This window comes from Dipodomys merriami, unplaced genomic scaffold (assembly GCF_024711535.1).
Source record: "Dipodomys merriami isolate MVZ:Mamm:240054 unplaced genomic scaffold, mDipMer1.0.p SCAF_110, whole genome shotgun sequence".
Classification (NCBI taxonomy): Eukaryota; Metazoa; Chordata; class Mammalia; order Rodentia; family Heteromyidae; genus Dipodomys; species Dipodomys merriami.
In genome coordinates, this window is record NW_027202383.1 from 1,304,421 (window position 1) to 1,331,096 (window position 26,676).

The 26,676-nt window shown below is 54.6% G+C and overlaps 2 protein-coding genes across 3 annotated transcripts in view; one reads left to right on the forward strand and one right to left on the reverse strand.

The window, feature by feature from the left end:
* The first annotated feature begins 697 nt into the window (after positions 1 to 697).
* Hpcal1 (hippocalcin like 1) overlaps positions 698 to 26,676 on the forward strand; it is a 74,938-nt gene continuing 48,959 nt past the window's right edge. The window contains exon 1 of one of the 2 annotated variants that reach the window (XM_070015256.1): positions 698 to 939. The gene's annotated coding sequence lies outside the window, so the exon portion shown is untranslated. Of the gene's footprint in view, positions 940 to 1,259; positions 1,320 to 26,676 lie in introns of those variants that run through there. The other variant, XM_070015257.1, reaches the window with a different exon arrangement.
* Positions 829 to 2,488, reverse strand: LOC138822450 (collagen alpha-1(I) chain-like). The gene is made up of 3 exons (XM_070015211.1): positions 2,430 to 2,488; positions 2,100 to 2,333; positions 829 to 1,741 (listed from the first exon to the last, which is right to left on the reverse strand). The coding sequence occupies exons 1-3, from the start codon at positions 2,486 to 2,488 to the stop codon at positions 829 to 831; spliced, it is 1,206 nt and encodes a 401-aa protein (XP_069871312.1).

Sequence of the window (26,676 nt, forward strand, 5' to 3'; positions counted from 1 at the left end):
TCAGGGAAGGAAAGACCCCATCGGGCTGCCCTCCCCGCCGTTTTATCGGTGGGGAGACCAAAGCTGGGGGAGTCGATGGGTCTTGCCCAGTGAGTTGACAGAAGCGGAGCCCGGCGGGGCGCTTCCCCCCCAGGCCTGCGGAGGTGGACCGGAGAGCTGGGAGGCAGAGGGCCGGCGCCCGGGGCGACTCAGGCCTCTTCCCCTTCCCAGGCCACCCGGCCGCACTTCCTGCCCGGGCCTGGAGGGGTGGGGGCGCCGGGGCCCCGCCCGCCCCGCCGGGCCCCGCCTCTCGGCTTCGCCCACACCCGCAGACCAGAGGCTAAAGGTTAGGGAGGCGGGGCCGGTGCTCACATCCGCCCTCGTCCCGAAATCCACGCGGGGTCGGAACCCGGACAAGACCTGGGGTGCAGCGAATGGCTGGGACGGTGGTGAAGATGACGATGGTGATGATGAGCACCCGGGACACAGGTGGGCGTGGTCACCAAGGGGGCGTGTCCGGCAGCGGTCGGAGGGCGTGGCTATGGCTGGGGGCGTGGTCGATGCGGGGGCGGGACCGCAGGAAACTTGGGCGCCCGCCCCCAGCCGCGGGCCCCGCCCATGTCCCCGCCTCCGGGCCCCGCCTTCGCGTCCCTTCCTTCCCGGGCTGGCGGGCGGCGGCGGCGGGCGGCGGGCGGCGGCGGCGGCGGCGGCGGCGGCGGCGGCGGACCGACGGGCCAGCGGGCGCCCACACCTCGCTCCCTTGCAGGCCGTCCGCGTCCCTTTGTCTCTCCGGGCGGCGATGAGCGCAGCGCCAGCGCGGCGGCTGCGGGCGCACGGACGCCCGCGCTCCTAGCCTCCTCTCCGGCCTCGGCGCTCGTCCCGGGCAGCGCCCGTCGCAGCCTCCGCCGGCGCGGAACTTGGGCTCGGGAAGCCGGCGGATCGCGTCCTGCGCCGGAGCCGGTAGGAAGGGGGCGGGCGGCGGGGCGCCGTGGCCGCGGGCGGGATCCGCGTGTCTGCGAGTGTACGCGCGTGTCTGCGCGGTGAGTTGCGGGTGGCCGCGGGCTGCGGTGTGCGTCTGGAACGGCGTGGCCCCGTGGGGGTGCGGGCGCGCACCTTCTGGACTGCGTGCGCGGAATGGTGTGTCGGGGCGCCGCGGCCCGCGGGCCCCGGGGCCGGCGGGTGTCGTGGGAGCCGCGCCGTGCGCAGCGCGGGGGTGGCGCGGTGGGCGTGGGCGGGCCGGACCGCGCGGCGCGCGAGCCCCCGGATCTCCGCGGGTCGGCGCAGTGCGGAGCCCTGAGGAGGACGGCTGGGACCCGACCGCACCGGCGTCTGCTTCTCGGGTACCGGGGTCCACCCCCCCGGGGGGGGCGGGGGGCGGGAGGCAGGTCCGTGCGGCTCACGTGGGTCGTCTGCGGGCTGGCGGGTGGGGGTGGGGGGCGAGGGGCGCTGGCGATCGCGTCCTTCCCCCCGGGACCCCGGGCGGAGAAGCCGAGATCCGCCCGGCCGCGACCCGCCCCGCGACCCGCGGCGGCCCCGCCACCTGCCTGGGTCGCGGTCGCCGGTGTTTCTAATGGGGACAGCGCCTCCCGGGGGGTGATGGAATGGGGGCGCACTAAACATAGCTCCTGGCGCGGCGCCGCGCGCACAGTAGGTGCTGCGTGCGGTGAGCAGTCCCGCGTTGCGTTCCTCGCCCGCAGAGCCGCGGCGGGGCCTCCCTTGCGGGGTTCTGCGCCTCTTTCGTGGCCTCAACTCAACCGCGCAGCTTGGAGACACGGGAAAGTTTCAGCTGCCGGCTTTACGTCGCCTGCCCGCCGCCCTCCGGGGCGCTCGGCCGGGGTGGGGTGCGGGGTGCGGGGGGGGGGGGCTGGGGCGCCTCACCTGGCCGGAAGGTAGCGACCGCGAGTGGGGGGGCTTGTGTTCAACAAGTCCCCACCGCCCCCGTCCCCGGGGAGAGTGACCGGGCGCTCCCCGCCGGCCTGGTCACGTCGAAGCCCCCCGCTGGCCCCCGATCCGGCCGCGGGGATACAGCGTGCCCCCCCCCAGCCTGAGGCCTGGGTCCTACACCACGGGAGGCGCCCGCCGGGGCGGCACCTGCCCTGCGCCCCGCTGCCCGGCCGCACCTGCCCCGCGCCGCCGCTGCCCGGCCGCACCTGCCCCGCGCCGGCCCCGGCCGGCCCCGCGCCGCCGCCGCAGCCCGCTCTTCCTCCCCAGCTGGGAAGCGCAGCCTTTCCGCCCGGGAACCGCGCACCTCCGGAGGCCCCGGGCTTTCCAGGCGGAGCCGTGGCGTGGCGTGGGCCGGCGGGGCGCACACCTGGTCGCCCTGGCTGCGGGATGGGCTCCCCAAGGCCCCGGGGCTGCCGGATAATGTGCCCCGACCAGCCGGGGGCCCCAGCCGGCTCGGACGCCCCAGCCTGGCGTCGTCAGGTCCCTTGGTTTGCCCTCAGCTGGACCGAAAGCCCGAGGTCTTCGGCGTGGTGGCGGCAGCCGAGCCACCGAAGCCGCGACGCATCCGGATTCCATGTCCGGGGCTCGCCTGGAACGCCCCTCGTGCTCTGCTCCAGCTGCTGGTGTGACGTCCGGAAAGAGGAAAGGGTTCTGATCTGAATCCTGTTCTCCCCCGTAGTCAGGTTCAATCATGATGATGATGATGATGATGATGATGATGATGATGTTCTCGGTTGACAAAACGCAAAACTGTTTTGTTTTTCCTTTTTCTGAGTTAAAGCCCTTTGTCTCTCAAGCAAACCAGATTTTGGCTCCAGATCTATTTCTGTTTCACTTTTGAAAGTGCCTGTAATTACTGAGCTCTTGAGGTTTTATTGGATAATGTGTCTAGGGAAGGCCCAGGGCTGCACCTCGGCCTGGCTCCGGGACCTCCTGGCCTTTCCTGTGCCTTTGTGTCCTGCTTTTCTGCTCTGTCTTTCAGGGGGTGCGTGACTGTACATATGTTGGAAGTTTGGGAGCCATAGCTTTAGGAACCATAACGGGGAGGTTACTGGATCTGAGGAGAAACCTGACATGTGGGCCACACCCCCCACATAGATTTGCCCCAAAGCTACCAGTAACATTTATTTCTATCAAGCCCTCCCTCTTCAAGAGAGAAAGATTCTAAGAGAAATGAAGAACTTGAGGCACACCAGCTGCCTGCGGCTTTGCCTGTCATCCTAGCTACTCAGAGCTGAGATCTGAAGAGGGAGGTTCAAAACCAGCCTGAGCAGGAAAGTCTGCGAGACTCTTTGTCTCCAGTGAACTGCTACAAAACTGTAAGTGGAGCTGTGGTTCAAATGACAGACCATCTTCCTTGAGCAAAGGATAGCACACAGGCCCCAAGTTCAAGCCCCAGTACCAGCACACACACGTACAAAAAGAACTCAGGCCAAATTGCTTCCAGTTCATCCCAGTGCCTTTCTAGGCACAAGGCTTTGCAGACGGAGGAAGCCACGCCATGGCAAAAGGAATGAGTTCACTTTGGTCCAGATCTCTCATGCAGCCCAGGGCCTCCGTCCTCCGGCTCTGTTCCTACCCGGATGTGCCATGGGTTTGTCTGCCAGGTAGTGTGGCTCACCTCCTAGCATCAAGACTGCAGCGTGGCCGAGGGCCGCTGTTCATCAGTTCCACGCAGGGCAGTGCCCGCAACCCCTCGAAGTACGCTGGGTGGTTCTCGCTCCATTATTCCCTGTCTTGCTGAGACTTGGTATGGCTATTTGTGGTAGAGTTCCATGGCACCCCACAATCCATTGATGATTCAAGAAACCCACAGGGAACTCTAGAGTGTGCTTGGTCAGAAGATTCAGCGTCTTGGCAGCTCCCTTTTTATCTAGATTGGCATCAGGTTTGTCTTAGGACTTTGCATTCCAGCATGTTCTGAACGCTGCTTGCTTGTTGTGGGAGAAGGCCTTTCGATTTATGAGTTGCTGGTCCAGGCTTGATAGGGGATTATGTATGTTTTGTTCATTTGTCAGAGCTGATGTCATGGATTGGGGTGGGAGGGCTTCTGCAGAGTTTAGATGAACAGATCCTGTAGATTTGAATTGTGCTGTATTTGAGGCTTCCCATTCTCCCACAGTCTTCGTGTGTGTGTGTGTGTGTGTGTGTGTGTTGGTTGTGGGTTTTGAACTCGGGGCTTAGACGCTGTCCCTGAGCTTTTCTGCTCAAGGTTAGTGCTCTACCACTTGAGACCCAGTTCTACTTCTGGATTTTCGGTGCTTTTATTTCCTGCCTGGTCTGGCTTCAAACCATAATCCTCAGATCTCAGCTTCCTGAGTAGGAGGGATTACAGGTGTGAGCCACTGGTACCCGACAGTCTTACTGTTTTTATGTCACAGGCAAGGTGGAGCATGTGTGAATCTCATGTGGCTCTTGAACTTGTATCTCTCTTGGTTGAATTTCTCCCCTCTCTCTCTCTCTCTCTCTCTCTCTCTCTCTCTCTCTCTCTCTCTCTTCCCCCCTCTCCTTCCCTCCCCTCTCCTTCCCTCCCCTCCCTTCCTCCCTCCCTCCTGCCCTCCCTCCTTTCCTCCCTTCTTTCTTTCCTTCCTTTCTTCCTTCCTTCCCTTTCTTTCTTTCTTTCTTTTTTTTTTTGCTGGTCCTGGTCCTTAAACTCAGGGCCTGGGCACTGTCCCTGAGCCTCTCTGTGCTCAAGGCTAGTGCTATGCCACTTGAGCTACAGCACCACTTCGGGCTTTTTCTGTTTACATGGTACTGAAGGATTGAACCCAGGGTGTCATGCATGCTAGGCAGGCACTCTACCACTAAGCCACATTCCTGGCCCTGGGTTGAATTACTAATAGAGGCGAGATGGAGGGACAGTTGCACATGGAAATTAGGGCTCTCCTAATGCCCTTTGCTGGGTGGTGGTGGTGGTGGTGGTGGTAGTGTTTCTATCAGTCCATTTTTCACACACACACACACTGGCTGGGCTCTGTTGGTGCAGGTTGAAAGATAACTTCAGGTAATCAATACAGTTTGACAGGTGAAACATTTCTTAGGTGCTGATGAGCGAGGTGTAGTCTAGAGAATTTTTTTTTTTTATCATCTGCAAAGCACAGTAAATCCTTTGGAGAGCTCTACCTTGGCCATGTCGTTTCAAGTAAAATTGAATTTCAGAGGCAACGTTTCACATCTGTGTATTTATGAGGCATGACTAACTCAAAGACACCCTTCCCGGAGACAGTGGCTCTCCCCCGCCTGTCTGTGCAGGAAAGAGGACCTGGGGCTGTTTTCCTCAACCTCAGACTGGTACACCCCGTGCTCACTGATCCAGGGTCCCTGCCTTCATATATACATATATATTTACACACAAACATGTGTGTGTGAATGTATGTATCTGTGCCAATATTGGGGCTTGTATTCATGCCTGGGCTTTTTTTTTTTCCCCTCAAGGGTATCTCACTTGAGCCATAGCTTACTTCCAGCTTATTGTGGAGACAAGAGTCTCATGGGCTTTCCTGCTCATGCTGGCCTCAAACTTCAATCCTCAGATATCAGCCTCCTGAGTGACTAGTGTTACAGATGTGTGCCACCCGCATGGCTCTGTATGTATTTCTTTTCAATGCTTGAGGCACAACTCAAGTTGTTAGGAGGCCAGGATCTTGGGGGTGGAGTTGCGGGGGAGACTTAGTGAGCCCCCCCACCTCATTAGCTATATAGTTTTCTCCCAGGAGGGCCCAGCCTTGGGTCTCTGACCTTTGGCTAGGAAGACTTAAGATTGCCTGGTTAAGGTTGCCACAATTCTAAAGAAAGGAAGAAGGCCCTGGCGTGGGGGGAGGGAGATGCTTTTTTTCAGTCTTTCCTGGTTTTGCTTCTGTCTGTCTCCTTGGGGCCTGGCTGAGAGCTTCCTTCGCTACAGGTCTCCTTGTCTGTCAGCCTGTGTGCGCTTACTTACACCGCTGCAGTGGCACGTGACCCACGCTTGTGTCGCCCCCCCCCCCCCCGCCCCCATACTTGCCTTCCTCTGGGATGGTCTCCAGGATGCTCCCCTGTGGCGGAAACTGAGTCTCAGCTACGGGTTGGCTGGGAAAGCCAGACACCCCCAGCTCTTTCCTTTCCTCGTCTCACTTGCCTAGTGTACCCTGTGCTCTCTGTGGCCTTGGGCTCGTCACCCTAGCCCGAGCCTCCCCAGCCCCAGACTCCTCAGCCTGAGCCTCCGCTTCCCAGGCAGCAGAGGGAGGAGCCTGCTGAGCCCTAGCCTGGAACATGGCTCCCGCTTCCTTCCCCACAGCACCTCTCGGTGGAAAACATGCTCCACCATCTTGCCCTCGGCCCCACGAGGTTTCCGACACCTGCCCAGGACCTGGTTCCAGGCCCGGTTCTGAGAAAGCCGCGCCTGGCCCTCCCGAAGCCGTGGCTGTGGAGGGGGACCTGTGATCCCTAGAGCTTGAGGGACCAGGGATGGTGGCTCCTGCCTGGGTTCCGGGGGAGAGGAAGCAGGCAGTGGAGGGCGGAGGTGGGACTGGATGGTTCCATGTCTTGTCTTCTCTTTCACGCACACTGCTTTCTCTGGAGCATTCCTATACTTACAGGCATGTGCACACCTCAATCCTGGGGCTTGAACTCAGGGCCTGGGTGCTGTCCGTGCTCTACCACTTGAACACAGCCCCACTTCCAGCTTTTTGCTGGTTAATTGGAGATGAGAGCTTTACAGACTGCCCAGGCTGGTTTTGAACTGTGATCCTCAGGTTGTAACATCCTGAGCAACTAGGATTCCAGGTGTGAGCCTCTGGAGCCTGGCCCTATTCAGTAACAATGTGTCAAGGTATATAATAACTCACATCAGTTCATGGTTTTCAGTAAAGCTACAGAGTTGCGCATCCATCACCGTCTTCCTGCGCTGTGCATCATCCCAGGATGACTGGCTTTCAGGGGTGCTCTCTGCCCCAGGCAGCCACGATCCCTTGGGCTGCCTTACCTCTTCTTCCTCCTTTCTCTCCTAGGTTTGTATCAGGGATCGCTTCCCAGAAGCTGTCCTAGAGTCTTCTGGTTTGGATCCATCCTTACTCAGTTCTAGGGAAGGGAGCTGGGTGCCTGGCCATGGCCATCTTCTTTTGAGATGGTGAGCTCTCTTCCTGCCTGCACAGCATTGGCGCTTGCTGTGTACCCAGACCATATCAGCTGGACCAACTGGAGTTGCTTTTCTCATGTACTTTTATTCTGAGTATCTAGCAGTGCTAGAAGTTGGAATACAGGACGTGCACAGCATCTGCTACGTTCTTTGTCTTGTTCACAAAGAACATGTGAGACAAAGGGCATAAAACTGTTTTTTTGTTTTTTTGGTGGTGTTTATTTGAACTCAGGACCTTGTACTTGCCAGGCAGGCGCTGTACTGCTCGAGACACGCCTCCAGCCCTTCTTGTATTGGCTGTTTTTGACATAGGGTCTCACTTTATGCCTGTTTCTCCAAGTTGCTAGGATGACCGGTGAGTGTCAGTGCACCCAACCAGTAGCTGAGGTGGAATCTCATGACTGTTTTTTTTTTTTTTTTGGCCTGGGCTGGTCTTTGAAGCATAGCACTCCCCCCCAGCCCCTTCCATTCCTCAAGGAGCTAGGATTATAGTTTGAGCCACCGTGCTTGGCTAAACTTATTTTTTAAAGTAGAAAACTGAGGAGACCCAGAGCAAAATAATAACCCAACACTAGGATCAGCAGGAAGTGAGAAGAGCCAAGAATGAAACCAGGCCACTTTCTCTTCCACCCCTATTTTGGTCATCACTACCTGTCCTCTGTGGCCTAGCCTGGGCGGCTGTTAGGTTCTCCTGCATCTCCTGCACAGGTCCTGTCATCTCTGCCAAGTCATGGAATGGCCTTTTGGGGCAGGAGTGATCCAGGATGTGTCTTCATCTGCTCAGGGTTTGCCCCCGTGCTAGTCCACAAACGGCCAGCGGGCTGTGGCTCTGTGCCTGTGTGCTCAGCGAGGTCTCCTGGCAAACAGATGGGGGATGGGAGAGTCCTTGGTGGCATTTCAGATGCTTTCTGAATCTGTTTGCTCATATGCAGAAGAGTTCCAGGCCACCTAGACAATCAAAGTATATATGACCAGGCTCTGGTGGTTGACACCTTAATCTTGGCTGCACAGAAGGCTAAGATCTGAGGATGGAGGTTCAAAGCCAGCCCACACAGGAAAGTCTGTGAGACTCTTATCTCCAACTAAGCAGCTGTGGATCAAGTGATAGAATGCTAGTTTTGAACGAAAAAGCTAAAAGGACAGTGTCCAGGTCCCAAGTTCAAGCCCTAGTACCACACGCACAAGCATCCAGGAGGATATGTGGCTGTGATCACCTGCCGGCGAGTTCCGACCACGTGTGCGGGGTGCTCGTCCTCGTGCTCTCTTGCGCTCGATCCTCCTGTTTGAGAGCCTGTGACAGGTGTCATGTGGCGGCCTGTGGAAGGGATCCAGCCAGGGCCTCGCGGCTGGGAGTGCAGGGAGCCATTTTGGGTCTCAGCCTCACACCTCCTAAGAAGCATCGCTCAGGGCTCCCCATGCGCCTCACCGTGTCCCTGTCACTGGGGGCCGCTCAGGGTGGTCTGCAGGTGACTCCTCAGCCCCATGGAGGCTGGAAGGCCAGGGCTGAATGTGGATGCCAGGCGGCTGCAGGCCCGGCTGCGTTTTCCAGCAGTGCATGCGCACTGCAGTGTGGTTCCCCCCCGCCCAACTTTTGGCCCGCTCTCTGTGCACAGCACAGATGTTCCCCCAGACTCCAGCCCCGTCCCAGCTGCTCCCCATCACCCCAGCTTTTCCATTTGTCGCCCTGAGGTCCACTTTTGGAGAGAACTGCAGACCTCTTGAAATCAATCACCTGCGTTTAGAATAATAAATCATTTCCCCGTGCTGTGTGGCTTTCTGGAGGAACACTTCCTGGCTGGATGGATGAGGGGTCTCCGGAGCGCTGCCCGGCCTGGGGCCCAGGCAGGGTGGAGGGCCACGGAGCACAGGGCAACAGCTGCAGGGTGGATGTACTTTGTGAAAGCCCTTTAAAGGGGCCACACGCTGAGCTCCGTGGTGCAGCCCGGCAGTGCGGCGTGGCAGGGGCTGGGCCTCCGCAGGTGTGCTGTGGGCTGTGAACTGAGCTTCCTTGGGATGTCTTCTTCTGGGTTGGTGAAAGGTGAAGCAGGCTGGATGCCAGAGGGTTTGGTTCTTCATGCCACAGCTTTGACTTGCGTGGGGAGGGGGTGCTGTTCATTTCACGTAGAAGATGAGCCAGGATCGCCGCTTTTGTTGGCACGTGTGCCTGGTGATACACAGCTGCAGCAATTGTGCTCTGCCCCCATCCCAGCAGGGTTGTGCATCTGGGAATTGTTCCCATCATTGTGAGGACTGGGGAGGGGACGTGCAGGACGCCAGGGGCCCGTGTAACACGAGGGGCTCCCCGAGCCCGCAGCACCTCCCCTGTAACTTGTCTTAGGCCAGTAGTCAGCTTCCTAGACAACGTCATCACTGTTGGGGTGACCGTCATCATCATCATCACTGTCGTCATCACCATCATCTTCATCTAGTCTCAGCACTGACTCTGCTTTTGGCGGCTGTTACATCTCTTCCAGATGTTCTTTTGGCCTGCCCCCTGTTTGGGGAGCTGTTAGTGAGGTTGGGACAGGTGATTGTAGACTTTGGAACACCTGATGGATGGTGGAATTGGATTCTGGAAGTGGCTTAATGAGAATTACTGATCTGGCAGCCTTGGGGAAAAATGATCGCATTCTTTTGGGGCCCCGGAGCAGGCCAGGGTTCCCCACTCCCTTTGCTCCTCTAGGCGGGGCCTGACGGCTCCTGTCCACCATGCCTGCCCACCTCTCCCAGGGGCACTGAGCTTCTGCAGGTAGAGCCTGAGGATTTCTCCAGGACAGCCCAGAGCCTGGAACGTGATGGATGCCCAGGGGAGAGAGAGAGAGAGAGAGAGAGAGAGAGAGAGAGAGAGAGAGAGAGAGAGAGAGAGAGAGAGAGAGAGAGAGAGAGAGAAAGAGAGAGAGAGAGAGAGAGAGAGAGAGAGTGTGTGTGTTAGGACACTGATGCATTTAATTATTTATTTTTGCTGGTCGTGGGGCCTGAACTCTGGGCCTGGGCACCGTCCCTCAGCTCTTCAGCTCAAGGCGAGTGCTTTACCACTTGAGCCACAGCACCACTTCTGGCTTTGTCTGCTTATGTGGTGCTGAGGAACCGAACCCAGGGCCTCATGCACGCAAGGCAAGCACTCTACCACTGAGCCACCTTCCCAGCCCGCCTTGAATTATTTAGACATCTGCACAGCTTGGTGGCAGCACCCACCTGGCAGGTCTGAGTGTCCAGACTAGGGAGCAGGGCGCAGCATCGGCTGATGCGTGCTTGTTCTGTGCATTGGTTAAACCTGTGGCACGATTTTCAATCAAGGCTTTATGGGTTGGAGGAGTGACCCCATCTCATTAACGTCTCAAATCCTCTATTCTGCAATTCAGAAAAGAAAAGTTTAATATGGTAACTTGCACTCAGGATCTATCCGACTTAAGAGTGCAGAGAATTTTACGTAGCTAAACTACCAAAAAATGAGCGTCTTAGAAAATGTAGACACCTTGGCGACTGTGGTGTTAAGTGACATCTCGAGCTGGATGCTGGTAGCTTGTTTCCTGTAGTCTACTCAGGAGGCTGAGATCTGAGGGTTGTGGTTCAAACCCAGCTTGGACATGAAGTCTGCGAGAGTCTTATCTCCAGTGACCACCAAAAAGCCAGAATTAGAAGTAAGACTCGAGTGGTAGAGCAACAGTCTTGAGTGAAGAGCTAAGAATAGAAGACAGCACCTAGGCCTAGAGTTCAAGCCCTAGTACTAGCATAAGAAAGAAAGCAGAGAAAGCCGAGCGCCCTGGCTCATGCCTGTAATCCTAGCTACTCAGGAGGCTGAGATCGGAGGATCGTGGTTCAAAGCTAGCCCAGGCAGGAAAGGCTGTGAGACTCTTATCTCCAATGAACCAACAGAAAGCCAGAAGTGATTTGGTAGAGTGAATTGGTAGAGTGCTTGCCTTGAGCTGAAAAGCTCAGGGACAGCACCCAGGCCCAGAGTTCAAGCCCCAGGACCGGCAGAGAGAGAGAGAGAGAGAGAGAGAGAGAGAGAGAGAGGACATTTCGAGTCAGAAGGAATGGGTAGTACTGAGAGATGGATGTGTGGAATGGGGTTGGGGGGGGCTGTGTGTATTTTAACTTCCTGTCCCCAGGAATCTGAGATGAAGAAGACAGGTGAGCTCAGTCCTCAGACTCAGCACCCCCAGCCTTCTTTAGAATCGCTCAGTCCTCAGACTCAGCACCCCCAGCCTTCTTTAGAATCGATTTCCTGTTCCCCAGGATGGTCTAGCAAGACCTGCCACCCCCGGGATGCTGGCTTCCTCTTTCTAATGATGCTTGTGTGTTCTCAGGAGGTCGCACCTCTGATTATCCAGGAGACTGGCAGACTGCACGCCTTGTTTCCCATAATTACAAATTAGAGAGAAAGGCACCTAGGAAGTGTTGCACAGCACAGAGTCATTCGTATTATTTTCAGACAAAAGTATATTTAGTATGCACACTACTGGCCAGATTTTGCCTCAAATTGGTCTGTCTAGTGAATTTCTAAAACTTGTTTTGCAGTAGTAAGACAGTAGTAATTAGCAGAGGGGTTGAAAATCAGGAGCGGAAGCATTTCTGCTAAGTGTAGGGCTAGAAAGCAAGATAGAGAATTACACAGTTTTATGTCACTGCTGTGTAGGGTGGGGAAAAGTCCCAGAAAACCAATGGGAAGGAAATACACTGAGCTGTTACAGTGGTTGAATGTGATGGGCTTGTGGGTGACGTTTCTTTCTTGTATGTATATATGTATATATGTTTGAATGTATGTATGTTTGAATGTATGTATGTATGTATGTATGTTTGAATGTATGTATGTATGTATGTATCTTTTTATTTACTCATTCTTCCACTGGGTCTTGCACTCAGGGCCTGGGCTCGCTGTCTCTTAGGTTTTTTTTTTTTTGGTCAGTTGTGGGGATTGAATTTGAGGCCTGGGTGCTGTCCCTGAGATCAAGGAGAGTGTTCTACCTCTTGAGCCACAGCACCACTTCTGGTTTTCTGGGTTAATTGGAGATAGGAGTCTCACAGACTTCCCTGCCCAGGCTGGCACTGAACCACAATCAGATCTCAGCCTCCTGAGTAGCTAGGATTACAGGCATGAGCCACCTGCACCCGCTCTCAGCTTTTTCACTCAGTTAGTGCTCTACCACTTGAACCACAGCTCCACTTTTGGCTTTTTGGTGCTTAATTGGAGTCTCACAGGCATTTCTTGCCTGGGCTGGCTTGGATCCTCAGATCTCAGCCTTCTGAGTGGCTGGGATTACAGGCGTGAGCCCACTGGGCTCTTTTCTCTGTTGTTTTTGTATTTCCATAATTCCAAATTTCCTACTGGGCATGAATTATTTTTGTAATTTGAAAGGAAAAGTGGTTTTAGAAGGAAGTCCAACTATCCACTCCTTTTTCCTCTCCTAGTCACTTATCTTTTTTTTGTAATTAAAGTAAAAGTGATGTACAGAGGGGTTGCAGTTCTGTACGTCAAGTAAAGAGTACATTCCTTTTGGACAATGTCAGCCCTTTTGTCTCTCCCAGTTTTTCCTTCCCATCCCTACCCACAGTGCTTATCTTCTTAATTTGCTTGGCATATTTCCTCTTTGTCCTCAGACTGACTGGAACCCATCACTCTACACTTGTAACTCCTTGAGTTAATGGGCATTTACTCTAATATGTCATTAGAATATGTTCAACAAATCTAAATCCAATACTGAGCAAATGCACTAACCGCGTATAAAATGTAATTGTCCCAGTCTGCCAAGAAATGGCCATTCCACTGTGGCAGAGGGAGGGTTTGCTCATGATTCACTACGTATTTTGTTGTTGTTGTTTGTTTGCTTAAATTTAAGTTTCCCCTACTCTCCTGACCCTGAAGTGGCTTTGTGGATCCTGCTATTTTCTATGTTTTTGTTTTGTTTTGTGCCTGCCCTGGGGCTTGAACTCAGGGCCTTGGTACCTGAGCATTTTACTCAAGGCTAGTGCTCTACCACTTGAGCTACAGCAACCCTTCCAGCTTTTGCGTGTGTGTGTATGGGGGGGGGGTAATTGGAGCTCAAAGTCTCACAGACTTGCCTAGTTGGGGCCGGCTGGGCTGCATGTATCCACTGACTGGGAGCAGGGCCATCTCTGCCCTTGTTACGGCCCAGCCTGACTTCAGATGGCGTTGCTCCCAAGGCTTGTTATTTCCTCTTGTTTTTCAGAGGTTTAATTTGAGTCTAGGATATTGAGTCGGGAGTGGGAAGTTAGGAAAATGAGACAGCTATCAGAGAAACCTGCTAATAGGGACGATTTATGGCGGTGTGAGGGAGAGAGAGGGGGCTGCGGCGGCTCCCCTCTCCCCAGGCAGGTAGCACCCCTGTAAAATGTGGGAAACCCATGTTGCTTTTTTCTACCAGCTCAATGACTCGCAAGAGATACGTAACAAACCACATCTTTACAAGTACAATGAGTATTTATGATCTGAAGAGAAAATAAAAAACAACCCTAAAATTGTCAGCAGAATTCCATCACTGCTGGGACCTAACTTCAGGAAATTCACCATAAGGAAACTCAATTTCAAATAAAACCATTCTTGTTCAAAATGGTTCCCTCAAATGCTGCGTCCTCAGATCATTCTGGGATCCCACACCAAGGCAAGAAGCCTGCTCGCCTGTGGTTGGAGACAGGTATGTTGCCATGGAGACCAGGTGTGTCCCTCGTTTCCTGGGTATCCCAACCATCCTGGAGGAAGAACCAACCTCGCTTTAGGGGATATTTTTGAAAAGTGTCTGTGAATTAAGCTACTTTTCTAAACAAAGGTCAGACATTTTAGTTGACTTACATGGTGATTTTTGACACAATCTTGCCCTCAGTTCTGTTTTATTATTCTATATAACCTTCCTTTTCCTGCCAGAAAAGGTAAATGCATCAAGACTGTCTGTCCAAAACTGCAATGAAATCTTTCTGTTTTCTGGTTACTCTCTCTTCTTTCTTGCCGTGTGTGTGTGTGTGTGTGTGTGTGTGTGTGTGTGTGTGTGTGTGTGTGTGTGTGTGTGTGTGTGTGTGTGTGTGTGTGTGTGTTCATTGTGGGGGCTGAAATCTGGGCCTGGGCGCTATCTCTCAGCTCTTCAGCTCAAGGCTAGCACTTTATCACTTGAGCCACAGCGCCACTTCTGGCTTTTTTCTGCATATGTGGTGCTGAAGAATCAAACCCAGGGCCTCATGCATGCAAGGCAAGCACTCTACCACTGAGCCACCTTCCCAGCCCTTTTTGTTCCTTTTGTTCTCTCTCTCTTTCTTTCTTTCTCCCTCCCTCCCTCCCTCTCTCTCCGTCTCTCTCTCCCTGTCTCTCTCTTTCTCTCTTTCTCTCTCTCTTTCTCTCTTTCTTTCCCTCCCTCCCTCCCTCCCTCCCTCCCTCCCTCCCTCCCTCCCTCCCTCCCTCCCTCCCTTTCTTTCCATGCTGGTCCTGGGGCTTGAGCTCAGGGCATAACTGCTGTTCCTGAGCTTTTTTTTTTATGCCCAAGGCTAGCACTCTACCATTTGAACCACAGTTAACTTATGTTTTTTTGTTTGGTTTTGTTGGTTAATTAGAGGTAAGAGCTTCACAAACTTTCCTGGTTTCAAACTAGGATCTTCACATTGCAGACTCCCAAGTAGCTAGGATTATAGGCATGAGCCATCAGAGCCCAGCTTGAATGCTTTTTTTTTTCTTTTCTCTTTTCTTTCTTTCTTTTTTGTGCCAGTATAGGGATTTAAACTCAGCGACTCTACTTTCCTGGTTTGTTTGCCCTGGCTGCCTTTGAACTACAATCCTCTAGGTCTCAGCTTTATTAGTAGCTAGGATTAGAGGCAAGAGCCACTGGAGCCTAGCTATAAAATCTTTCAATATAGCTAGAGATGCTTGCTTTAGCAGGAGTGATGAGTGTCCCCTTTGGAATTAACAGATTAGTTCAACAATGACATTCTGTATGCCAAGCCTTAATTTGGGACTGCTGGGGCTGTGCTCGTGAGTTTGTGATGTGGGCACAGGCCTTGGGTGAGCCAGCTGTCTTGGACAGGGACAAAATACTGGTGACAACCTATGAGGAGAGGTTTATTTATTTTGTTGGTTGTGGGGTTTGAACTCTGGGCCTGGGCGCTGTTCTTCAGCTCTTCAGCCCAAGGCTAGCGCTCTACCACTTGAGCCACAGCACCACTTCCAGTTTTCTGGTGGTTCATTGGAGATAAGAGTCTCATGGACTTTGCTGCCCCAGCTGGCTTCAAACCATGATCCTCAGATCCTCAGTCTCCTGAGTAGCTAGGGTTACAGACATGAGCCACCCGGTGAGGAGAGGTTTATTGTGGCCCATGGTTTTAGAAGTTTTAATCAAGGCCTGTCACTTTGGACCTGTGGCACACAGGACCTCATGGCAGGAGCCCGTACTAGAGGAGGACAGGCAGGCAGGAAGGACGCAGGGTCCCAATATCTCTTTGAAGGCATGCTACTATGATGCCTCTTCCTCCCGTCTCCTAAGGGCTTCAGCATCAACTAGTGCTGTGCCTAGCGGATGACAGGTCTGTAGTTTTAGGGGCTTCTGAGAGACAGTTAAGATCCAAAACTATAGCTGGGTGCTGGTGACTCACGCCTATAATCCTCTCAGGAGGTTGAGATCTGAGGGTCACGGTTCAAAACCAGTATGGTTAGGAAGCCTGTGAGACTCCTATTTCCAATTAAGTGCCAAAACAGCTGGAAGTGGAGTTGTGGCCTAAGTGGTTGAACACTACAGCCTTGAGCACAAAAACTCGGGGCTAATGCCCAGGTCCTGAGTTCAAGCCCCAAGACCAGCACAAAGAAAAGAAAAAAAAGATCTAAAACTGTTTCAGTGACCGACTGCATGAAGTCGGGGAGGCCCTGGGCTGGTCGGCCTGCTTCCAGCCTGCCAGCCTTTTCCTGCGGTGTTGTATGAAGTGGGGCATGTGCCTGTGCCCTGGCGTAGTGTTATTCACGGGCATTTTCCCGCTGTGCAGCCATGCTTTATAGACTGTCACTGACACAGTCGGCCCGTGGGTCTCCTCAGGTCCCCTCTGCCTTCACGGGGGGCGGGGGGAAGCGGGGGGGTTGGTGGCTACAGAGCGCCCTGGGGTACCCAGGTCGTGCAATGTTGGTGGCTTCCTTCCTCCTGTCCTCAGCTCGGCAGCTGGGACAGCATCCTGGACATCAAGGCAGCAAAGGCGGCGGGTCGGGGGGGGCTGCTCTGCTCTTCCTTCCTGAGGCCTTCTGGCCAGCCAGGGGCTGCTGACGCCCCGGCTTGGTCACTGGTGGCGATCGTGTCACCTGTCTGAGGACATTTGCTGAGCCGGGCCTGGGTGACGTGGAGGAAGTGTGGGCAGCAGTGACTTGGGGCGCCTTGTCTGCTAGCCCCGGAGGATGCTGCTGCCCTCAGCACACGGGCCCCAGGGCTTAGCGAAAGCCCCGTTTTCCATGAGTCCAGTTTGGGGGAGCAGGTGTGATTTTTTGTTTTTGTTTTTTTTTTGGTCGGTCGTGGGGCTTGAACTCTGGGCCTGGGCGCTGTCCCTCAGCTCTTCAGCTCAAGGCGAGTGCTCTACCACTTGAGCTACAGCGCCACTTCCGGTTTTCTGGTGGTTTATTGGAGATAGAAGTCTCACGGTCTTTCCTGCCCGGGCTGGCTTTGAACCACGATCCTCAGATCTCAGCCTCCTGAGCAGCTAGGATTACAGGCGTGAGCCACCAGCGCCCGGCGCAGGTGTGATTTTTGAGGCTGTTCTCATAGCTAGTGGGCAGTGCTCCTTTTTTTTTTTTTTTTTGGTTATGGGACTTGAACTCAGTGCCCAGGTGCTGTCCCTGAGCGCTTTTGCTTAAGACTAGTGTGCCATTTCCAGTTTTCTGGTGCTTAATTGGAGATAAGAGTCTCATCCCTGGGACTTGCCTTCCTAGGCTGGCTTTGAACTGGGATCCTCAGATCTCAGCCTCCTGAGTGGCTATGATTACAGGCATGAGGCCTCAGACACAGGGAACGGCAGGCATAAAGCTCCTTCTATGACTGCAAAACCCCAGCCCAGAGTTTTGGCTTTGCTATGTTATTTCAAGGCCAGTTAAAAGTGCTTCTCTTTGAGAAGGAAGCACAAAGCCCAAGATAGAGACTTTGGGTGGCTCTCTCTTCTTCCTGCCTGGAAGGCTCATAGAATTTCCAGAAATGGAACAGCCCTTGTAACCCTGGGACTGACTGAGCTGTGCGTGCTTAGGATGGTGAAGCAGAAAAAGACTGACTCCATGGCTCCCCCCCCCCCCCCGTCCTTTTCCTGGTGATCCCACCCAAAAGTCATGAAGAAAGAACCATCCAGGTGGGTGCTCCGTGCCTCTGTTTCCTCCTAGCCCAGCAAGCTGCTCGTGAGGGGCTCCCCTCCCCCCAGGGTTAGTGTCTCCCCTGGACTGACTTGGATGCATTGATGTGTTCTCTGGTGGTATAGAAATAAACCCCCAGCCGGGCGCTGGTGGCTCACGCCTGTAATCCTAGCTACTCAGGAGGCTGAGATCTGAGGATCGCGGTTCAAAGCCAGCCCGGGCAGGAGAGACCGTGAGACTCCTATCTCCAATAAACCACCAGAAAACCGGAAGTGGCGCTGTAGCTCAAGTGGTAGAGCACTCGCCTTGAGCTGAAGAGCTGAGGGACAGCGCCCAGGCCCAGAGTTCAAGCCCCATGACCGACAAAAAAAAAAAAAAAAAAAGAAATAAACCCCGAAACTCTGAGCATGGTTGTAAAGAGGACTGGGTGTCCGCCGTGTGATTGGACGGCTCTTGTATGTCATCCCTCCCCACCTTTTTCCCTCTCCCTTTTGGCAGTTTGTCAGATTTTGATTGGTTTGTTTGAAAGAAGTAAGGCCCTCCCCTGGGTGGCGGCCACCGGTTGGCACCGCCATGCTGGCCTGAACCAGTTGGCTGATGTTTTCCTTCAACATCTTGGGCCCTGCTGGCAGTTGCCTACCACGTACGCACTACTGTAGGCCTCTGCACAGCACATTTCCTTCTGCTGTTCCTTCTCTGTTTCTGGTCTCATCCACCTGTACCTGGACAGCACCCCCTGTCCCTCAGGAACAAGCTGGTCCCCATGCCGGGGACCTTGTGGGGTGGAGGAAGGGAGGGTGACATTTCCTAAGGGAAGTGTCTTCCCAGGAGACAGAGTCCCTGGAGAGCAGCAACCAAACCTGTTTGTGTTCCACTTTGGGTCAGGTCTCAGGGGGCCGGTGCCTGGCCCTTGGCGTGGAGGTGGCTGCGGTGGTGGGTGGCAGGGGCGATGCCGGGCCCATGCCAGGTGCGGCCCCCGCCTCCTGTGCCTGGTCCTGGAGCTGACCGGGAGTTCACTGGCCGGAAGTGCCCTGCTCCAGCCACCCCACCCCCTCGGGAGAGAGGAGAGCCGCACCGCGACCTGACCTCCCACCAGGATCTGTGCACAGTAACTCCAAAACCCCCACACTCCTCGTTCCACACGTGTCCGTGGTGTGTCCACTGCACCCCTTAGGGACGCACAGGAGGGACAGGGAGCCCTGGCCTCCTGGGACTTCCGCTGTCACAGAGACACCTTGAACATTCCCATCCTGAATCCAGGTTCTGAGACCCCAGACCCAAAGTCCAGGTACCGACCTTAGGGCCAGCCCCTCACCCCCATGTGCCAACTGAAGAAACACGGGGAGGGGGAGGGGTTTGTTCCAGGGGTTTTGTTGCTCAGCACATCTGCAGCCGGCCTGGGGTGCCACAGTGGCCTGGGGTTCAGCAGGGAGACTTGGGGGCTGGGTGAGGAAGGCCTGCAGAGTGACCTGGAGCTCAGGCCTTGTCCCAGAAGGCGCTCCGGAGAGCCGCGGTCACTTCAGTGCTGGGACAGAGCAGGAACATGATGCTCTCCCGAGGGTGTGCCTGTTTGCCTTAAGACAACAAGAAGGGGGCTGGGAAGGTGGCTCAGTGGTAGAGCGCTTGCCTTGCATGCATGAGGCCCTAGGTTCGATTCCTCAGCACCACATAAGCAGAAAAAAAAAAGCCAGAAGTGGTGCTATAGCTCAAGTGGTAGAGTGCTAGCCTTGAGCTGAAGAGCTGAGGGACATCGCCCAGGCCCAGAGTTCAGGCCCCACGACTGGACTCCCCCCCCCCAAAAAAAAAACAAGAAGGAGCCACTGCTTGTTGGGGGGCAGCGAGCCTTCCACCAGACGCTCATGGAATCTCCTCTTTCCTCCTGCACATGGGGGCGGGGGGTGCAAAGGACTGCGGCAGACAATAGGGGAGAGGGCACAGCTGCAAAGGTGGGGGGTTGGGGGTCAATTCCCAGGATTGTGAGGAAGCATCTCTTAAGTTGCCTGTGTGTGTGTGTGTGTGTGTGTGTGTGTGTGTGTGTGTGTGTGTAGGGGGTGGTAATGGAGTCAGGTGTATTTGAACTAAGAGTGAGTTTTTGCAGTGCTGGCCGCATCTTGCTGACATCAGTGTGTGGAGCACTGGGGAACCTGTGAAGGGTGAAACCCAGACCTCAGGTTCTGTACAAGTCCATTAAAACAAATTAAATGCAAATACTGATTCATTGTCATGTTAATTTTGAGCCCTGGATCCCTCTGAGGTTGTGTTAATGCCAAAGTTGGGAAGATCGCTGTTACCATGGCAGCAGGGCGACATGGAGAGTGGTCCGTGAGCAGGGTCCTCCCTGGCCAGCTGGGCAGGTGCATCTGGGCTGTCAGTGTGGGGTGGGGGAAAGGGGACCCCACGAAGTCTAGACCAGACTCATCCAGCACCACAGTAACCTTCTACTCCATTTATTTGCTTTAGTCCAGCTCTCCTGTGCAGCTAGAGTGTAATGTGGCTATTCGGTGTCTCCAAATTCACTGAATTGTTTCGTGCGCTCGCGTGCATGCATGCGTGCGTGCATGCGTGTGTGTGTGTGTGTGTGTGTGTGTGTGTGTGTGTATGTGTATTGGTCCTAAGGCTTGAATTCAAGGCCTAGGGGCTGTCCCTGACCTTTGCTTAAGGCTATTGTGGTAGCACTTGAGCCATAGCTTCACTTCTGTGTTTGTTTGGTGGTGCTGTTAGTGGTTAACTGCAGATTTCGAGTCTTACAAACTCCCCGCCCCCATCCCCCCCCCCCCCAGTCTCAATTCTCAGCGTCCGAGTAGCTAGGATTACAGGTGTGAGCCGCAAGTGCCCGGCTAATTTGGACTTGTTGGTGTGTCCTGTTTTCAGCTCACACGGGAGAAATTTGAATTCGAAAGGTGAGATAGAGAACGTGCTCGGCCTGCCCCGCCTGTCCAGCTGTCCAGCTGTACTTTGGTGACAGTTGGCAGGTCAGCCGCACCTGTCCGGGGCGGATGGTTCTCTTGGGTCGTTGGGTTTGAACTCCAAGGGACTCCTCCTTTCCTATCATTTTTATAGACAGGATATTGAGGCTCGGGTGGTGACTTGTCTCCAGACTCTGGGCTCCGGGTGGCAGTGCCAGGGTCGAGGTGGGCTGGCAGATTTGGGGATGGTTGCTGTTCTCTGTGCCTCATCTCCCCCTGCTCAGGTGAGCCCACCAGGTACTCTGCCCTCTCTCTGCTGACTGAGTGCCTTGCCACGTCTTTGGGAGTCTCTGCCAAATGCCTCCCTGACACCCCGAGACTTCAAGACAGCCAGGACCACCGCAGCTGCCGCCCCTGTAAACATCTGCGTCTGCTCCCGGCTTCCTGCACCTCGCCTCAGTCTCCCTGCTCCGGCTCCCTTGGGGTCCACGCCAGCGGCCCACGGTCCATTGCCTTTCCGTGAACGTGGCGCGGCCTCTCCCCACCCCCATGGAAGCAGTTAATGGGAAAGGAAGAAGTTGAAGCTTTTTAACTGTGAGGAATGATCCACAGGTCAGTCTGTGAATGTATCCGGCAGTGTGGGCCTGGGCGTACAGAGGCCATGGCACTAAAGGATGGCCTGCCCTTTGTCCTCTCGTGCGGTGGCTAGACGCCATCGCAGGGCCCTGGCGGCCTCACTGCGCTCAGTGAGAACACCTGCACAGAGCAAGCCAGCACGGCTGCCCGCGGCAGGGAAGACAGCTTTGTTTCTGGGCTTGCTTGTGTGTGAAAAATCAATACACCATATTTCTTCTCTAAATAAGGGTCCCCTGCCCATAGGGGCCACTGCAGGGCGTGTGGGGTGCACTGCACCCATCCCAGAAATGCGGGGGGGGGTGGGTGTTGAGAGAGGCTGGCACCTGGCACACCGCCCTCCCATTAGAGAGTTCCTGCCGTGGGCACTGGTTTCAAAACCTTGACCTGGCTGCAATCCTGGCCATTCAGGAGGCTGAGATCTGAGGACTGTGATTTGAAGCCAGCCTGGACATGAAAGTCTGTGAGATGGTAATTTCTAATTAACCCGCCCCCTGAAAAAGTCAGCAAGTGGGGCTGTGGCTGAGGGGTAGAGTGCCAACCTTGTGCAGACAATGCCAGATCTTCAGTTCAAATGCTAGTACTGGTGTGTGTGTGCGCGCACATACACACACACACACACTCACACTCCCCACACCAAACCAAAACCTTGACATAGACTTCCTTGGAGTTTGGGCGTGAGTCAGGCGGCGTTGGCTGGGGATCCCCCGGGCCGGTGCTGCCCTCTGTGAGGGTAGGAAGGATACTGGCCCCCCCAGTTTGGGTAAGATCAGAGAGGCCTGCCAAGCCCTGGGTGAGAGGGAGGATTTCACGCAGCCTCCCCGGGCTTTTCCGCCTTCCACAGCATTCATCAGTAAATGATACGTGTGTGATTTCTCCCTTTGGGCGGGATTTGGGCAGTGTCCTCCCCCATTAGGCTTGGCCCGTGCTCCTCAGCAGATGCTCGAGGCCCCCGGCTGGGCAGCTGGCCATTGCAGCCTTGCCCCCCGTGTGCTGGACCACCGCCATCCCCAAATGTGCTGCCCTTCCCTCCCAGCCGGCTGCCCCGTGTGTCGCCTTCTCTGAAGACCAACTCCAGGCATCAGCTCTGCCGGGAAACTGGAGGGAGGAAGGCAGAGGGGGTGCTTGTGTCTGGGTGGCCAGGCACACAGGGGGTGTGGGGGGGCTCCTACATCATGGAGAATGGGCAACTAGAGCCTCTTTGCTACAACACCCCCGCCGCTGGGTCTCCTCCTCCCTGAGGCCCCACGCTCCTTTGCTCCTTCGAGCAGCCGGCCGTGGAAGGCTCTGCTACCATCCCCAGCACTCCTGTGGTCCGCAGCCTTGGCTGAAGTTGGAGGAATTCTTTGCTTTGTTCCTGCTTGTGTTAGAACTGCACGGAGAGCGGTGCTGTTCAGAATGTGTGAGGGCTCCCTGCAGGGGGGAGGAGGAGAGTCCTGCAGGGGGGAGGAGGAGAGTCCTGCAGGGGGGAGGAGAGTCCCGTGGAGCCCAGAGCCGGCAGAGCTGAGCCCTGCGGCTTGCATCCAGCACACCACTTCCATTCCCCAATATGTAAGGTGTGTTGGCCTGAGGAACCTGGTAGGAGGGTTATGTCAACTTTTTCTGTGTGTGTGTGTGTGTGTGTGTGTGTGTGTGTGTGTGTAAGAGAGAGACAGAGACAGAGAGACAGACAGAGACAGAGACTAGTATGGGCTTGAACTCAGGGCCTGGGTGCTGTCCCTTAGCTTTTTCACCTAAGACTGGTTCTACCACTTGAGCCAAGGCTCCATTTCCAGCTTTTTGGTGGTTCATTGGAGGTAAGGATTTCATGGATTTTCCTGCCCAGCTAGGCTTTACCGCGATCCTCAGATCTCAGCCTCCTAAGTAGCTAGGATTACAGGTGTGACCACTCTATTTGATTTTTAAGACTAGGACAGGAGCTGTTCGATCAAAGCCACCATGGGCGTTGGGCTCGTTGGGCTCAGAACCTTGGCGTAAAGTATGGAGTTCTATGGAGCCAAGCTGTTGGGCTCTTAACCCTCTGGGAAGCGTTCTCTGCAGATGGTGGTAGCGGTAATGACTTACTATATATGTCTTCCCCAAGTGGGTGATTTATGACTAACACCAGACCCATAATTTTTCATTTCCAGAAGCTTCATTTACAATGGCCTATTAGATTTAGTAAGTGTGATGGGCCTACGTGGAGGTCATTTGTCCCACGGGGCTCTGGAGCGGGACAGCTGTGGGAAGAGCCCTCCCCACGCCCCCCACCTCCCAGGAACGCACCACAGAAGATGGCTAGGAGATGGCTAGGACCCCATTTCACAGAGGACCTTGAGGCCCCAGAGGTTAAAAGACTAGCCCAAGGGTTGAGTCCCCAGGTAACAAAATTTGGGTGTATCCGAACTTGAAACAGTACCTCTGAGAGAGCTGCTGTCACCAATGATTAATGACCAGTTTGGCTCTCCCTCCTCCCTCCTTTTGTGCTGGGGCTTGAACTCGGAGCCTAGGCACTGTCCTTGAGTTTCTTTGCTTAAACCTAGACTCTACCACTTGAGCCACAGCTCTACTTTGGGCTTTTTCTGAATAGTTCATTGGAAGTAAGAGTCTCATGGACTTTTCACCTAGGCTGGCACTGAACTGCGATCCTCAGATCTTAGCCTTCTGAGCAGCTAGGATTACAAACATGAGCCACTGGCACCCGACTCCTCTCTCTCGGTGTCTCTCTCTCACACTGAGCTCTGATGCTCAGGCCCTGGGTCTTGGACTGGAATCCGCACCACTGGCTCTCCTGTTCCCAGCTTACACATAGCAACTTCCCAGCCTCTGTAATGAGTTGCGCTCATTGCTTATTGTAAATCTTTTTTTTTCCCTTTTTTGCACTAACACTGTGACTCATGCATGTAACCCTAGCTACTCAGGAGGTGGAGATCTGAGGGTCACAGGTCAATGAAGCCAGCCCAGTCAGAAGAGTCCTTGAGACTCTTTATCTCCAATTAACCAGCAAAAAGCTGGAAGTAAAGTTGTAGTAGAGTGCCAGCCTAGAGCAAAAAAGCCACGGGTCGGTGTCTAGGTGCTGCTATCAAGTACCAATACCAGTACGCTCGCGCGTACACACACACACACACACACACACACACACACACACACACACACACACACACACACACACACACACACACACACACACACACACACACACACACACACCTGTCTCAGCTGTAGTCAGCCTAATGGAAGTATGACAAATGGATGTATTCCAAGATGTGCAACCTTGCTAGCATTGTAGGTGGAGAAAGGGGCTACAAGTCAAGGAATGTGGGCAGCCTGTTGGAGTTGGGAAAGGCTTGGAGCATCCAGAATGAATGTGGCCCCCGCAGATCCCTCCTTCCCAGGAGACAAGTCCGTTTGACAGGCCTGATCAAAAGTAAAATCATGGTGTGTAGCACACGAAGCTGACAGTGGTTTGTTCCAGGAGTGATAGAAAACACCAGACTCTGTCGCGGCCTTGGATTTCCTCCCTGCTTTCTCAGGCCCGGGTTCCCAGCGGCAGGGGGTGACAGTGCAGGTTCAGCAGCGCTAGTCACAGAAGCTGGGCCTCAAATCTGCCGCTGAGTCCCTGGGTCGCTCATGGGCCGGCGTAGGGCAGAGGGTGTGGCCTACCCCGGCAGGCCAGGGTCCGAGACTGGCTCCAGGCCAGGAATTCGTGTTCTCATTATACCTGCACAGATGGTCGGTAGTCCACAAAATGCTTCCTGCCATTTAAATCTTGGTCCTTTTGATGTTTTTCTTTTTTCTTTTTTCCCTCTTAAAGCAGAGACTCACATGACACGTGTGGCAAGCTGCAGGCTCGCCTTTCTCAGCCTGGCTCTGGTGGTCTCCGAGTGGGTTGTGCGCGGGTGTCCCTGGGCAGTGGCCTGTGGGCTTTGCTTAGAAGATCCCAGCCAAGGTTCTTTCACACACGAGGAGGGCAGATGGCTCATTGTGGACTTTCTGCAATTGGCTTTTGTTTTGTGTTTTGGTTGGTCCTGGGGCTTGAACTCAGGGCCTGGGTGCTGTCCCTGAGTTCTTTTGCCCAAGGCTAGCTATCGCTTTAGCACTTTGAGCCACAGCGCCACTTCTGATTTTTGAGTGGTTTACTGGAGATAAGAGCCTCATAGACTTTCCTGCCTGGGCTGCCTGCAAACCACCATCCTCAGATCTCTGCCTCCTGAGGAGCTAGCATCACAGTTGTGAGCCACCAGGCAATCAGGCAGGGTTTTAATAATTAACTGGATGTATATTTCTGCGAGGTGCCTTAAAGATAGTGGTTAAAAAACTGGCTTTAGCCAGCCATCAGAGGCTCCAGCTTAATAATCCTCGCTACTCAGGAGGCTGAGATAGGAGGATCACGATTCTTCCCTGAAAAGCACACGAGGTTCTTATTTCCAATTTTGAAAAAGCCTGTGAGAAAAACTGTCTTTTCTATCAAAGTGTGTTGCTCAAAAGTTCCTGCTTTGGTCTGGTGGCTTGGCTCTTGTTAAGGAGAAGAGGAACTGCTTTGGCATAAGGAAGAGTTTTTGAAATGTAAGGTTTTGTCTTCAACTGGTTTCTTTGCAAGATGGAATTGCAGCACATCCCAGACTGTTCCAAGAAATAGCGGAGGGTGAGGGTGTATGTTGAGATGACTTGTGAACTCTTTTACCCTGTTCAAACTAGCCAATCATGAGCAGACTGTGAACCTGAGCTCGACCAATCAGAGCAGAGGGGCGGGGCCTGCTGTGTTAGGGATAAATAGGGGAGCCACCTGCCTGCTTTATGTAATTGCTTGCCAGGTTTTTGGCTGATGGTGCAGCTTTCCGCAGAAGTAAATTTGGCCTTGCTGAGATGATTCTTAATTGTTGTGTCTATCATTGTGACTCCGATGGTTCTTGAAGAGCGTATTTATAACAAGTTGGAAGTAGAGGTGTCACTCAACTGGGAGAGTTCCAGCTTTGAGCTTTAAAAAAAGCCAAATGAGCACATGATGCCCTAAGTTCAAGACTCAGTACGCCCCCCTCTGCCCACCAACAAGGAGGTTGGTTTTAGAGCACAGGAAGACTGGGGGTCTGGGTCCCTCGGAGGCGCCCCCTGAGCGCCTTGCAGTTAGCCTGCCCCGGGGACCCTGGTCCTGCGTACTGGCGCCTTAAACAGCAGATGTGATTTCCCCCCAGTCCTGGAGGCTGGAAGTCCAGGTCATGGTGCCGGCGGGCCTGCATCCGCGGGCAGGCCCCATCTCGTCTCATAGCTGCTGAGTGCCCTGGTCTCTTCCCCGCTGGATTAGGATCCCCTGGTGACCGGGTTTTACCATTGCCGCTTCAGTGAACCCCTGTCCTAGTGTAGGGGCATTCTGTAGTCGAAGGCCTTTAATGCGTGGATTTGGGGGTTCACCCCCCCATTCAGCCCATTTCCCTTGGCAGGGAATGTGCACCCTGTAAGAGGGTCCGTGGAGAATGATGCACTTGCCCTGAAGAACTCATTTCTCTAGAGCTGCTTTTCTAGGCCCGTCTCATCCTCTGGATGCCCCATCTGTCACTTGTTTGTCCCTGTGGGGACTCCTGCCTGTTTATGTGCGAATGCAGGTTCCTGGGCCTCGCCAGGCTCGCTGGGTGGTCTGGCAGTTTGCCCTTTCCGTGTGTCTTCCAGGCCCACTGACTGGTTTAGGAAGCGCCATCTGCCCCTCTTCCCTGCCTCTTGCTGCCTTGGCGCCTCCCGCCCAGCTCGCTGGCCAAGGCCGCCTCCCCCCTGCTTGCCTCTCAAGCTGTAGCGCTGGTGCTGGGCGCGGCTGCGCC

Coding starts and splice junctions, on each gene's coding strand:
- LOC138822450 (XM_070015211.1), bottom strand. CDS start 2,488: ATGCGTCGCGGCTTCGGTGGCTCGGCTGCCGCCACCACGCCGAAGACC. Junction 2,334..2,429: donor CCGAAGACCTCGGGCTTTCG/GTCCAGCTGAGG, acceptor ATTATCCGGCAG/CCCCGGGGCCTTGGGGAGCC. Junction 1,742..2,099: donor GCAGCGGCGGCGCGGGGCAG/GTGCGGCCGGGC, acceptor CGTGTCTCCAAG/CTGCGCGGTTGAGTTGAGGC.